At 42.6% G+C, this 15,963-nt stretch overlaps 1 protein-coding gene across 1 annotated transcript in view; it reads right to left on the reverse strand.

Moving 5' to 3' along the window:
• LOC124006103 (R-spondin-2-like) overlaps positions 1 to 15,963 on the reverse strand; it is a 77,035-nt gene that overhangs the window by 16,738 nt on the left and 44,334 nt on the right. The window contains exons 4-5 of the mRNA XM_046315883.1: positions 11,473 to 11,616; positions 10,893 to 11,081 (exon numbers count right to left, since the gene is read on the reverse strand). Coding sequence (XP_046171839.1) covers positions 10,893 to 11,081; positions 11,473 to 11,616 — 333 coding nt within the window. The remainder of the gene's footprint in view (positions 1 to 10,892; positions 11,082 to 11,472; positions 11,617 to 15,963) is intronic.

Here is a 15,963-nt window from a genome sequence, read left to right on the forward strand (position 1 = left end):
AGACGTTTAGCTAAGTGTATGATTGATGATAGTGCGATGGAGGGCTTGGCCTCAGATGAGCTCTACAGCAGAGAAGGTTTCTCCTCTTACACACAGGGGAGATCATTAGCCCCCACCACACTGGCCTACTACTTCTGCTCCTCTCCGCTTCCAGCACAGGTACCTAACCCAATGACCGCAGACAATCATTATGGGGTCTCCCTTTCACAGGTACCTAACCCAATGACCGCAGACAATCATTATGGGGTCTCTCTTTCACAGGTACCTAACCCAATGACCGCAGACAATCATTATGGGGTCTCTCTTTCACAGGTACATAACCCAATGACCGTAGACAATCATTATGGAGTCTCCCTTTCACAGGTACCTAACCCAATGACCGTAGACAATCATTATGGGGTCTCTCTTTCACAGGTACCTAACCCAATGACAGTAGACAAAATCATTATGGGGTCTCTCTTTCACAGGTACCTAACCCAATGACAGTAGACAATCATTATGGGGTCTCTTTCACAGGTACCTAACCCAATGACAGTAGACAATCATTATGGGGTCTCTCTTTCACAGGTACCTAACCCAATGACCGTAGACAATCATTATGGGGTCTCTCTTTCACAGGTACCTAACCCAATGACAGTAGACAATCATTATGGGGTCTCTCTTTCACAGGTACCTAACCCAATGACAGTAGACAATCATTACGGGGTCTCTCTTTCACAAGTACCTAACCCAATGACAGTAGACAATCATTATGGGGTCTCTCTTTTTCTAACAGTCTACCTTACACTCTCCAAATCCACGCTGTCGCAATGGTGCCTGGGAGTCTTGGCTCATCTCATGTCTCCGTCTTTTAGAAATGATCCCACTCTGGGCTGGCTAGTCAGTATTTACACAGAAAACGCAAACAAGAGTTACCCAAATGTCACGCTTGTCAATGACAACTGGCGACTTCGGAGCCGTCTTTGAATCTGAGAGCGGATTTGCAGAGCAGTAGAAAATTAGCCAATGAGGTTCAATGGTGTGTTTGTGTAAGACCTGACCACTCAGCCTAAATCCAAAAACCAGGGATCACAGAAAGATTAAGTAGGCGTTTTTAGAGCTTAAACATTTTAAGTTGTTTACACAGCATCTAATACTATTAAAATGGAATAACCCATCACTTGGAGGTTAGGAGAAGGATGGGGGGGCTGTCTGCAATGAATTTAAGCAGAAAGAGGAAGTTACAGTGTAAGAGAGAGAGAGAGAGAGAGAGAGAGAGAGAGAGAGAGAGAGAGAGAGAGAGAGAGAGAGAAATAGAGAGAGAGAGAGAGAGAGAGAGAGCGAGAGAGAGAGGGGGATATGGAGAGATGTACATGTTATATCTCTGTTTGTAAACCAGAGTCTGATGACAGGATTAATGTTTCTATATTTTTAGAATTGCGGTGAAATCTCCTGAGGGAGAATCCTAATTGCGTCAACACTGAGCAGCTTAAGACTCCAGAGAGAGAGAGAGAGAGAGGCCCCAAGAGCAGAATTTAGACAGCTGGAGGTGAATAATAAGAACACATACATTAACTATTGGCAGTCCGCGACGTGCGACGTCTCTTCAGCTTGGCAACAAAAACAATAACAACGGTGATGGGGTGGACGCTGCGCTGTTTCCACCTAATGCAGATCTCATCTTTAACTAAATACATCATTAGTAGTCGTAGCCTGGCAATTGAAACAGGATGCCACAACAAAAACATGCTGGCCAGAGCGACTATAGTCATTACAGTGGGTCAGGAGAAATAGAAATTGAAGTATACTTTCTAATCTTTTGGCCCATACATATTGGTTCGAGATTCCTTCTTCCCCAAATGAAAAATGTAAATGTTGCCATTCACAGAACGATCAAACAAAGAGACAATTATACTCTATACTTTTGGGGGAAAGGTCTGATGTGTATTCGTGTGCAGCACAATATGTCACAGCTTGCCAAAAGCTAAAGGAAGAAAGTACTTCAAACAAAACAAATTCTCCATGTATATATATATATATATATATTTTTTTCTTCAATTCTTATTGAATTGTTGCTGTTGCGTTCTTAATTGTTATGCATCACTTTGCTTTGCCAACATTGACCTTGTTATCATGCAATTAAATGCATATTGAAGTTGGAGAGAGAGAGAGAAAGAGAGAGAAAGAGAGAGAAAGAGAAAGAGAAAGAGAGAAGAGAGAGAGAGAGAGAGAGAGAGAGAGAGAGAGAGAGAGAGAGAGAGAGAGAGAGAGAGAGAGAGAGAGAGCGTCAGCGTGTCATTGCAGAGGCCAATGGAACAGCTACTGATAAGGCATGTTTATGGCCCTTTCAGCAGACCACCCTGGGGAGAGAGGAGAGGATGGAAGCAACAGAACAGCAGTCTGTCATCCCTGAGGGAGGGAAGAGGTGAGGAGAAGAAGACTGGCACCCAACAGCAGTGGTGGAAAAGGTAAAGATAGTCAAAATAAAGATACCTTAATGGAAAATGACTCAAGTAAAAGTCACCCAGTAAAATATTACTCAAGTATTTGGTTTTAAATATACTTAAGTATCAAAAGTAAACGGAATTGCTAAAATATCCTTAAATTGGCTAATATTTTGACATTGATCAATGAGATTACAACCTATATTAACCCGCTCAAAGACAGCCAAAATTTAGTTGAATTTCCAATATCATATTACTATGATTTCAACCATCTAAAAGCACAATCAAATTCCAATAACAATAATAATTCACCCAATGTTTACCACAGTGCTTTCAATCATTTTCAAAGCATGGCAAGGTTCAAATAGGAATACAATGTCAGATATTATGTTTATTTATACCACATATTAATGTGTAATCACTGTGCTTCATCACTGTGCTTCATCTTCATTCTGATGACCAGGTGGCGAATCGCATCTCTGCATGTCTGGCAGACATATCAGTGTGGATGACGGATCACCACCTCAAGCTGAACCTCGGCAAGACGGAGCTGCTCTTCCTCCCGGGGAAGGACTGCCCGTTCCATGATCTCGCCATCACGGTTGACAACTCCATTGTGTCCTCCTCCCAGAGCGCCAAGAACCTTGGCGTGATCCTGGACAACACCCTGTCGTTCTCAACTAACATCAAGGCGGTGGCCCGTTCCTGTAGGTTCATGCTCTACAACATCCGCAGAGTACGACCCTGCCTCACACAGGAAGCGGCGCAGGTCCTAATCCAGGCACTTGTCATCTCCCGTCTGGATTACTGCAACTCGCTGTTGGCTGGGCTCCCTGCATGTGCCATTAAACCCCTTCAACTCATCCAGAACGCCGCAGCCCGTCTGGTGTTCAACCTTCCCAAGTTCTCTCACGTCACCCCGCTCCTCCGTTCTCTCCACTGGCTTCCAGTTGAAGCTCGCATCCGCTACAAGACCATGGTGCTTGCCTACGGAGCTGTGAGGGGAACGGCACCTCAGTACCTCCAGGCTCTGATCAGGCCCTACACCCAAACAAGGGCACTGCGTTCATCCACCTCTGGCCTGCTCGCTTCCCTACCACTGAGGAAGTACAGCTCCCGCTCAGCCCAGTCAAAACTGTTCGCTGCCCTGGCCCCCCCAATGGTGGAACAAACTCCCTCACGACGCCAGGACAGCGGAGTCAATCACCACCTTCCGGAGACACCTGAAACCCCACCTCTTTAAGGAATACCTAGGATAGGTTAAGTAATCCCTCTCACCCCACCCCCCCCCTAAGTTTTAGATGCACTATTGTTAAGTGACTGTCCCACTGGATGTCATAAGGTGAATGCACCAATTTGTAAGTCGCTCTGGATAAGAGCGTCTGCTAAATGACTTAAATGTAAATGTAATAGCACAACCAAATGACCTGGATTGCAGATTCTGCACAGATTATTACAGTGATTGTGAAGATCTCACAAACCTGCAACAACCGATTCATGCCATCTTGAACATGCACACTTGATGATTACATGTGACGACAAGTGTGGTTACAGTAACCTCAAAATGTGGCCATGGATGTGTAACTACTTTTGAGGTTGAATGTTACATTAGTTTGTAAGATAGCCTTAACTTTAGGCTATTTACTGCGAAAGTAATATTGAATTGTGTTTGGTTGACAACGCAACAAATGATCTACGTTTAAAAGAGCAGTATCTACAGTACTGCTGGAAAAGTTCCATTTGAGCCTTTGGCTTAAACCCATTTTTCAACTTTCATTTTTGGTCGAGTTGGAGACGTGAATCCAAAATGTCATTTGTTAACTGTCGTCAAGTTAATACGCTATTTATTTCACTTCAAAAGTGATATTGAATTGTTTGGTTGTCAACGCAACCAAATATCAACATTTGAAGGAGATGTATCATCTGTTTGGATAGTTCCATCTGTGCACTGACTTGGTCTGGCTTTAATTCCTACAAATGAATAATTGCCATGTTGGATTCACGTCTCTATCTCAAAACAAAACAAAAATCTAAGTTAAAGAAGAAGTTATAGGACTAAATAAATGTTAAATGCACTTTAATAAAATTAATTTTGATTTGATTCACTCCTATTCTTTTGGTAAACAAACATACATACTGTACTCAACCAGACACGACACTACAGGTTTCTTCATGGTTCCCAAACCAAAAACAGATTTCATGCGTTGATCAGTTACGTATAGAGCAGTGTCATCGTGGGATGCTCTGCCACCAGAGGTTACTCATGCAAAATTTATGTATAGCTTGAAAAAACAGATTAAAAAGAATATTTTATCACAGCACCTCCTCTTTCTAAAGATCTCATATAACGGTGCTGGATATAAGAATATGAATATGTGAATATGTGAATAGTGTGTAAATAGTATTTTGTTTTGTCTCTTGGTGTCGTGAATATATCAGACACCCTTCAGACGCATCTTCACATTTGGTTGAGAAATGCTTTGTTTCTTGACATCCTTGACATTATCTGGGCTTTGACTATCTCTCTCCATGTACATTTTCTTGATGAGGGATTATGTCTCTCAGAAGACACTGAGGAAGAAAGATCCTTGACTCGAGCCGGGCCATGTGCGTCAGAGTTAAGATGGGTGACATGATTCTGTAAATGACTTCCAGTGTTATTTAAGTGCATGGAAATGCAAGCTGGAAGTGATCAGATAAACATTAGCATAAATAATGTATACCTACATACACGTAATATATATTTACACACGGTTGAAGTCGTAAGTTTACATAAACTGAGTTTTAAATGTATTTGGCTAAGGTGTTTCACAATTCCTGACTTTTAATCCTAGTAAAAATTCCCTGTCTTAGGTCAGTTAGGATAACCACTTTATTTCAAGAATGTGAAATATCAGAATAATAGCAGAGAGAATAATTTCATCTTTTATTTCTTTCATCATATTCCCAGTGGGTCAGAAGTTTGCATACACTCAATTAGTAGTTGGTAGCATTGCCTTTAAATTGCTTAACTTGGGTCAAACGCTTCGGGTAGCCTTCCACAAGCTTCCCACAATATATGTTGGGTTAATTTTGGCCCATTCCTCCTGACAGAGCTGGATAACTGAGTCAGGTTTGTAGGCCTCTTTGCTCGCACACACTTTTTCAGTTCTGCCCACAAATGTTCTATAGGATTGAGGTCAGTGCTTTGTGATGGCCACTCCAATACCTTGACTTTGTTGTCCTTAAGCCATTTTGCCACAACTTTGGAAGAAGTATGCTTGGGGTCATTGTCCATTTGGAAGACCCATTTGCGACCAAGTTTTAACTTCCTGACTGATGTCTTGAGATGTTGCTTCAATATATCCACGCGATTTTCCTACCTCATGATGCCATCTATTTTGTGAAGTGCACCAGTCCCTCCTGCCGCAAAGCACCCCCACAACAATGTGCTGCCACCCCCGTGCTTCACGGTTGGGATGGTGTTCTTCGGCTTGCAAGCCTCCCCCCTTTACCCTCCAAACATAACGATGGTCATTATGGTCAAACAGTTCTATTTTTTCTCATCAGACCAGAGGACATTTCTCCAAATAGTACCATCTTTGTCCCGATGTGCAGTTGCAAACCGTAGTCTGGCTTTTTTATGGCGGTTTTGGAACAGTGGCTTCTTCCTTGCTGAGCGGCCTTTCAGGTTATGTCGATATAGGACTCGTTTTACTGTGGCTATAGATACTTTTGTATCCATTTCCTCCAGCAACTTCACAAGGTCCTTTGCTGTTGTTCTGGGATTGAGTTGCACGTTTCACACCAAAGAACGTTCATCTCTAGGAGACAGAACACATCTCCCTCCTGAACGGTATGACGGCTGCGTGATGATGAACCAGACTTGTGGAGGTCTACAATGTTTTTTTCGAGGTCTTGGCTGATTTCTTTTGATTATCCCATGACGTCAAGCAAAGAGGCACTGAGTTTGAAAGTAGGCCTTGAAATATATCCACAGGTACACCTCCTATTGACTCAAATTATGTCAATTAGCCTATCAGAAGCTTCTAAAGTCATGACATAATTTTCTGGAATTTTCCACGCTGTATAAAGGCTTAGTGTATGTAAACTTCTGACCCATTGGAATTGTGATACAGTGAATTATAAGTGAAATAATCTGTCTGTAAACAATGTTTGTACAAATTACATGTGTCATGCACATAGTAAATGTCCTAACCAACTTGCAAAAACAATAGTTTGTTGATAAGAAAAAAAAATTGTTTTACTGACTCCAACATAAGTGTATGTAAACTTCCGACTTCAACTGTACAGTCGTTGCCAAAAGTTGAGAATGACACAAATATACATCTTCGCAGTTTCCTGCCTCAATTTGAATGGTGGCAATTTGCATATATTCCAGAATGTTATGAAGAGTGACAGATGAATTGCAATTAATTGCAAAGTCCCCCTTTGCCATGCAAACGAACTGAATCCCCCAAAAACATTTCCACTGCATTTCAGCCCTGCCACAAAAGGACCAGCTGACATCATGTCAGTGATTCTCTCGTTAACACAGGTGTGAGTGTTGACGAGGACAAGGCTGGAGATCACTCTGTAATACTGATTGAGTTTGAATAACAGATTGGAATCTTCAAAAGGAGGGTGGTGCTTCGAATCATTGTTCTTCCTCTGTCAACCATGGTTAACTGCAAGGAAACATGTGCCGCCATCATTGCTTTGCAAAAAAAGAGCTTCACAGGCAAGGATATTGCTGCCAGCATGATTGCACCTAAATCAACCATTTATCGGATCATCAAGAACTTCAAGGAGAGCGGTTCAATTGTTGTGAAGAAGGTTTCAGGGCACCCAAGAAAGTCCAGCAAGCTCCAGGACCATCTCCTAAAGTTGATTCAGTTGCAGGATCGAGGCACCACCAGTACAGAGCTTGCTCAGGAATGGCAGCAGGCAGGTGTGAGTGCATCTGCATGCACAGTGAGGTGAAGACTTTTGGAGGATGGCAGCAAAGAAGCCACTTCTCTCCAGGAAAAACATCAGGGACAGACTGATATTCTGCAAAAGGTACAGGGATTGGACTGCTGAGGACTGGGGTGAAGTCATTTTCTCTGATGTATCCCCTTTCCGATTGTTTGGGGCATCCGGAAAAAAGCTTGTCTGGAGAAGACAAGGTGAGCGCTACCATCAGTCCTGTGTTATCCCAACAGTAAAACATCTTGAGACCATTCATTTATGGGGTTGCTTCTCAGCCAAGGGAGTGGGCTCACTCACAATTTTGCCTAAGAACACAGCCATGAATAAAGAATGGTACCAACACATCCTCTGAGAGCAACTTCTCCCAACCATCCAGGAACAGTTTGGTGACGAACAATGTCTGTTCCAGCATGATGGAGCACCTTGCCATAAGTCAAAAATGATAACTAAGTGGCTTGGGTAACAAAACATCTATATTTTGGGTCCATGGCCGGGAAACTCCCCAGACCTTAATCCCATTGAGAACTTGTGGTCAATCCTCAAGTGGCGGGTGGACAAACAAAAACCCACAAATTCTGACAAACTCAAAGCATTGATTATACAAGAATGGGCTGCCATCAGTCAGGATGTGGCCCAGAAGTTAATTGACAGCATGCCAGGGTGGATTGCAGAGGTCTTGAAAAAGATCGCAAATATTGACTCTTTGCATCAACTTCATGCAATTGTCAATAAAAGCCTTTGACACTTATGAAATGCTTGTAATTATACTTCAGTATTCCATAGTAACATCTGACAAAAATATCTAAAGACACTGAAGCAGCAAACAAATTAATATTTGTGTCATTCTCAAAACTTTTGGCCACGACTGTATACTGTATATATTTCCTGTCTCATTTTAATCCATAGCAATCTAACCCAATACGTATCCCAAATACTGGTGTTCAGTGGGAAGAAATTACATGCAGTCCAAATTATATTTTCTTAACCCAGCCTTTCCTCCGTGTCACTCGGGATTCTACTCTAGTTCACACACTAAATGATTTTCTTGTTGGTTTGTATTGTTGTAAAGGTATAATTAGAAGAAAAAAACATACATTGTGGTTATAGCCTGGGAAAAAATCCTATTTACATCTTGAGACGTAATTTGTTATATTGCGGAGCAAAGCCATGGTGTATTAGATTGCATTGGAGGGACTTACTGACCAAAGTCCCTTGAATATGTTGTAATTTAAAAGGTCAACTGGGAGGTATTTAATAATGAACCCGGGCGTAATGAGGCCTTTCCATGAACCTCTTGATCTTCATCCACCAGCTTGGACCACTTCCTGGTCACCTGCACACCAAAGGGAAAGACAGACATTCCTCCCATTGGATTACTCTTCACTATCACTTATGTGAAGTGATTATTTTACAATGTCAGTCGGTCTGGAACTGGGACTGGGTCCATGCTGCCTGCCTGAAATGAATCTCTGTGCTGTGTGGAACCCTGAGGATTTCTTGTTCTTTTCTTTCTTGGCATTCCCTTATCCCACTCGACTTAAATGGCTTCCATTTTTACATAGTATTTATTTAAACAGCTTGACATGGACGAGTCTTTTGTTTCACAGGCTTAGTTTTGGGGGATAGGATTTTTCACTACCACTTGAGCGTCGGGGAGTTAACAGTTCCGTTTAAGTACAAAACTCAACTTTATGATACGAGCCACCTCTGCCATTCTTGTAACCAAAAAGAGCACACAGCAACGACTGCAGACAACTTTAACAACACAACTCAATTGAAGCCATGGACCATTCCCAGAAACATTGAATGGGGTGAAGACACTAATAGATGACCGTATCAACCATGAGACAGGAGTGATAAGCGAGGTTGACGTTAGAGGCCCCCACACTTGGTTTCTACAGGCTAGCAGAAAAATAGCTTTGCTATGCATTCAATTGAGACTTTTCACAATAACTCCCCATCACTGACCTCATACTAGATAATTGATGCCAGTAACACAGGCCCAACAATGGCAGGTTTTAATTAAAGAAGACCATAAAATACTTTGGAAAAGGTCAAACAAGCAGTGCTAAATTAGGGGGAGAAAAATTCCTAAAGAAAAAAACAGAACAGGGGATAGGAACACATAATCACCCCAATGGGCACACATTATTTGAATCAATGTTGTTTATGCATCATTTCAATGTTTCCACGCCAGTTTCACTGGGCCGTTAATTCAACGTATTGTCAACGTTGGTTCCATGCTCATGGACCCGCTAGAGTCAAAAAACTGCCAAGTGGGACAGTTTCCAAGCCAGAAAGCACTGCCTGCCTCAATATTGCTCAATCATTGGTTTATTTCAAGTTTATTTACTCTCTCACCAAATGGTACTCGGATTTAACATGCAATACCAAAAATGGAGGAAGATCCTGGAGAGAGTAGGATATTTTCCTGCTTTTTTTGAACAATGTTCTCTTTCATCATTTTCCGAGAGGCTTGAACCCAATCTGCCGTTCTGTCCCTATAACTCCTATATCTCCTTGTTTTGCCTAAGGAAGCGTATACACAGCACATCCTAATCCGAAATCACATTGACTGGAGTTAGGGACATATTTGAGTGAGGGGCAACTTTTCTGTCATCACCTCGTCAATAAGCACACTTGAACGAGGCCACCGCTCTAAATGGTGTGTTTGGATCATCTGTGAAGAACTGAATACCTTCAGGGAAAATATTTTCCTAGCTGTATTTACACAAAAAATATTTCCAGATCTGACTTCTCATTTAATGGTCAACGTACATGCTGTGCGTACCGCAAATAACTTTCAAATGGACGGGAGGAAACAGAGAGTGCCATTGAGGAAACCTGCAGTTCATACTTTGAAGAATTCCACTGAAAAGAAAGAGAGAAATATACCCAGAAAAACCTGGTGAGCTGGCTTTGAATGGGGCGGCCATGGAAAAATACTGATATTTCATGCATGAAAACACCACTGTGCACCCAAAAGGTAAAAAAAAAAGGCAGAACGTGGTGGGTTTGTGTTTGAGGGACACACAGTGTTTAATGTAGGCTAGAGCAGCAGACATACCTGTTGGGACTCTGAGACCAGAGAGGGGAAATGGTTTCTCCCAAGAGGGAGTTCTGGCCCCTTACCCTAGATACAAGTCTCTAAAACACAGGTGTCAAACTCATTCCACGGAGGGTCGAGTGTCTGCAGGCTTTCGCTCTTCCCGTGTACTTGATTGATGAATTAAGGTCACTAATTAGTAAAGAACTCCCCATACCTGGTTATCTAGGCCTTAAATGAAAGGGAAAAAACAAATACCTGCAGACACTAGGCCCTCCACGGAATGGGTTTGACACCGCTGCTCTAAAGCACTATAATCCTTGAGGAGAGGCTAGACTTGCACATGACAGGCACACCACAGACCAAAAACACCCTAAAGATAAGAGATGGATGACACAGACTTGCACACACACACACACATTATCCATCTACCCACCCAAACAGCTGTCTACCCATATGGCGTTACGTCTTACCTCTCCTGCAGTGCCTAATGGCCATTTTGCATCTCTTGGACTCGGCGATAGTGGGGCAGGGTATAGTGTCCTTGGGCGGCTTCTTCACGATGTGCCGCGTCCGGGTCTCCAGACCCCACTTGAAGCCGCAGGTTTTGTTTCTCCTGGTGCAGGACCCCCACTCGCTCCACTGGCCCACCTCGCAGCCTTCTGCGTGGGGAGAGACATGAGTCATTAAAGGGTAGCGCCAGGGAGACTCGATGGAGGGTCCAAATCAAGGTTCCCTACAGTACATAGTGAATAGACTAGGATGGCCATAACCTCCTGGTGTGTGGTCCTTTCCATCCTTCTACTGTTTCATTCAAAAACATATACTAGAGGTTACAAGGCTAAATACTGTTGGGTAAAGCCATAAGTTCTAGGAGATCCTGCCTCAATGTGATCCACATTGTTGACTTTCCACATTTTAAACACAGTATGAATTACTCCAAAAAGACACCCTATTCCCTATATAGTGCACTACTTTGGACCAGAGCCCAGTAGTGCACTACATAGGGAATACGGAGACACACACATACGTCTTTGCTGTTTCCAGTCTTACCTCCACACTCCATGGTGTCCTCCAGGGGCGCAAAGCCCTCGGGGCACTTCTCGGAGCAGCGCCCTTTGTGCAGGTAAAACCCTGCCTTGCACTTGGTGCAGAAGTCTTTACTGAAGCAGGACTCACAGTTATCTATCCTGCACCCTGTGGGGAGGGAAGAGGAGACGAGATGAGAGGCGACGCGGGGAGAGGAGGGGAAGAGAGGAGAGAAGAGGTCTCCGCAAGGCCAGGACTAGGCAGCGGTACAGTACAGTATACACTCATACCATCTGGAGTTGATAGAAGACTAAGGGGGTTTGGGGAAGGAGATGGAGTTCTTGAAAGGATTACTGCCCCCCTCCAAAAGAAAGCCTCTGTGTTGATGTCCTGTGAATCATATAATCATATATCTCCAGGGCTGTGCTATATTTCAGCACACTCGGTTTTCAGTGTGAGCGGGTGAAGAGTGCGAACTGTGAAATAACAACAGCAAAGTTAGTGAAACATTACCTCACTGTGACCCCTTTCAACACAGGCAGGAAAACAGATCACAAGCCTGACATCCGACAGTCTGGAGACAACACAGAGGTCTGGGCCTGGTTCTCTTGTCCTAGCCATGAATGGGTTTGAGGGATTCCATTTTGTTTTGGTGGGTGGATTCTATTTCGATTTGAAATATATTTTTTTAAAGCAAGTTAGTGTTACCCATGATTCCAATGTATGTTTGATATGGCTTATTCTAAGCTTAGTGTTATCAGACATTGCATCATTGGTGGGGGTAAGAATGAACTTTTGGTGATTAGGAAGATGGCATACAGCTGTGATAGAATCCTCAGTCTTGTGTTAGTTTGGGTTGGGGAACAAAAAGATTGCGAGCCCCTGCCAAACGAACTAACCAACGCTGATGTCTTTGGTGAGAAACACAACGCCACACTTATCGTCCCACGCCCCACCCTGCCGGGCTGAAACGCAGCACTGTGCGGCAAGTCATCAAGCCTTTTACTCTGCAATTAGCACGTTCAGGCAGGGGCCCAAATTACACGAGCCGCACCGACGGGGCGACGCACTGGGCTGCATGATTAAAAGGAAGCCCTCACCCGAGCTGTCTAATTTATGACACTCCTCAGAATCCCTAAGTCGCCTGATTGGTTGGCTAACCCCAATCTATATCAGAGGAGGCCGGTGGGAGGACCTATATGAGGATGGGCTTATTGTCATGGCTGGAATGGAATAAATGGAACGTATCAAGCATATCAAACTTATAGAAACCACATGTTTGACTCTGTTCCATTAATTCCATTTCAGCCATGACAATGAGCCCATCCTCCTCCCACCAGCCTCCACTGACCTATAGGCTAGCGAACTAGCAGCAGTCATCTCTATCACTCGCTCTACTAGACTTTCTCAGGTATGGTGGTGACATCTGGTCTTCTCTGTGTCTCCCGGAGAGTCACCATGTGTGCATGTGAGTGTGTGATTGTGTGTCGAAGTAATTATCCACATGTAACAGATATAGAGTACAAGGCCCAAAACTCTTATCTAGGACCCTATTGCGGGCCCGGAGAAGGTTCTCACAATCACGCCCCTTAATTACACCATCTCCAGCTAACCATCGGGCCTCCTCTGCATTCCTCCGCAACTACGGAGGTCCCTCCCCTTTTCACTTTGAACCCCTAAGTATGGCCTCTACCCACTCACTCTGACTCTCACGCTTTTCCAACCCTGACCAGTCTAAACAAACCCGCCGCAAACACACACATAAGTACACAAGTACGCACATATACACACGTCACGTCATGTACACACACAAACATATACACGTGTACACACACATAATTGAAACACACAACCATACACACACACAAGCACATAATTATATATACACACACACACACATCATAGTTGGTTGGGGACACACCCATCGCTCTGTCGCCCCTGTTGCCTACCTTCTGAAAAGATGACAGGAGGACAAGATGTTCAAATACCAGCCTCCACACCGTTCTTGATTCTTTACCTAGATACAGCTGGTTCTCTGGCTGGTCATTGGCATAATGCTTGATTATCACCCTCATCAAAGTTTAATGGATGATGTTCCTGACGCGATATGTATAGGCCTGCTGTAGGCCTATATCTTGAGTTTCAATGGAGAAAAAACATAAATAAAAATGTGTATATATATATATATACATATACACGCACAGTTGAAGTTGGAAGTTTACATACACCTTTATCAAATACATTTAAACTCAGTTTTTCACAATTCCCGACATTTAATCAGAGTAAAAATGCCCTGTCTTTTGGCAGTTAGGATCACCACTTTATTTTTAAGAATTTGAAATGTCAGAATAGTCGTAGAGAAAATGATTTATTTCGGCTTTTATTTCTTTCATCACATTCCCAGTGGGTCAGAGGTTTACATACACTCAAGTGAACCAGTCACTCCTGCAGCAAAGCACCCCCAAAACATGATGCTGCCACCCCCATGCTTCACGGTTGGGATGGTGTTCTTCGGCATGCAAGCCTCCCCCTTTATCCTCCAAACATAACAATGGTCATTATGGCCAAACAGTTCTATTTTTGTTTCATCAGACCAGAGGACATTTCTTCAAAAAGTACCATCTTTGTGCCCATGTGCAAACCATAGTCTGGCTTTCTTATGGCAGTTTTGGAGCAGTGGCGTCTTCCTTGCTGAGCAGCTTTTCAGGTTATGTCGATATATAACTCGTTTTACTGTGGATATAGATACCTTTGTGCTTGTTTCCTTCAGCATCTTCACAAGGTCCTTTGCTGTTGTTCTGGGATTGATTGCATTTTTCGCACCAAAGTACATTCATCTCTAGGAGACAGAATGTGTCTCCTTCCTGAGCGGTATGAGGGCTCGTGGTCCCATGGTGTTAATACTTGCGTATTATTGTTTGTACAGATGGTTGTGGTACAGTCAGGCGTTTGGAAATTGCTCCCAAGGATGAACCAGACTTGTGGAGGTCTACACATATTTTTTCTGAGGTCTTGGCTGACTTCTTTTGATTTTCCCATGATGTCAAGCAATGAGGTACTGAGTTTGAAGGTAGGCCTTGAAATATAGCCATAGGTACACCTCCAATTGTCAATTAGCCTATCAGAAGCTTCTAAAGCTATGACATAATTTTCTGGAATTTTCCAAGCTGTTTAAAGGCACAGTCAACTTAGTGTACGTAAACTGCTGACCCACTGGAATTGTGATACAGTGAATTATAATTGAAATAATCTGTCTGTAAACAATAGTTGTGAAAAATGACTTGTGTTATGCACAAAGGAGATGTCCTAACCAACTTGCCAAAACTATAGTTTGTTAGCAAGAAATTTGTGGAGTGGTTGAAAAAAAGAGTTTAATGGCTCTTGGCTGCCTTCCATAAGTGTATGTAAACTTCAACTGTATATATACACATACACACATATATATATATATATATACACATATATGTGTGTGTGTGTATGTATCCATGCATGCATGTATGTATGTGTGTATGTATCCATGCATGCATGCATGTATGTATGTATGTATGTATGTATGTATGTATGTATGTATGTATGTATGTATGTATGTATGTATGTATGTATGTATGTATGTATGTATGTATGTATGTATGTATGTATGTATGTATGTATGTATGTATGTATGTATGTATGTATGTATGTATGTATGTATGTATGTATGTATGTATGTATGTATGTATGTATGTATGTATGTATGTATGTATGTATGTATGTATGTATGTATGTATGTATGTATGTATGTATGTATGTATGTATGTATATTTAACCTTTATTTAACTAGACAAGTCAGTTAAGAACAAATGACGGCCTAGGAACAGTGGGCTAACTGCCTGTTCAGGGGCAGAACGACAGATGTGTACCTTGTCAGCTCGGGGATTTGAACTTGCAACCTTTCAGTTACTACTAGTCCAACGCTCTAACCACTAGGCTACCCTGCCGCCATATATATGTACTGTATGTATACATAATATATTTGTCATGTGAATGCTGTATATAAAAGTACCATGTCTGTAGTATGTAATATGTCAAATGTATGTACGTGAAGAAAAGGAAAATGGGAAGAAAGTTACAAAAAAAAAAACATGTTTCATCTTTGGGACATGAATAAAATCAGCTACAGCCTAAATGATCTAATGGTAAAAGCACAGTGCAACCTAGGGCAATATAATGGCATTTAATATAAGCTTTTATCCAAAGGAAAAGAGAGAAACTCTCCGGAGGTGACAACCATATGTGACAACCAGCTGGGATTTGCAGAAACGGGATGTTGGGTTAGGAACCGTGTAAATCCAGTGCTACTGGAACGGATGTGCGGATGTGGTATATGGAGGCATACAACAGTCACTCTCCGATTCAAGAGGTGGTCTGAGGCAGCCTGTAAGACCTCACTGCACCCCTGGATCTTCTTCATTAGGGCACACTGTAAGGCAATTCCGCAGTAACAGAGTGATAGACTCTTTTTTTTTTACTTTAAAA

The sequence above is a fragment of the Oncorhynchus gorbuscha genome, linkage group LG19, assembly GCF_021184085.1.
Source record: "Oncorhynchus gorbuscha isolate QuinsamMale2020 ecotype Even-year linkage group LG19, OgorEven_v1.0, whole genome shotgun sequence".
NCBI lineage: Eukaryota > Metazoa > Chordata > Actinopteri > Salmoniformes > Salmonidae > Oncorhynchus > Oncorhynchus gorbuscha.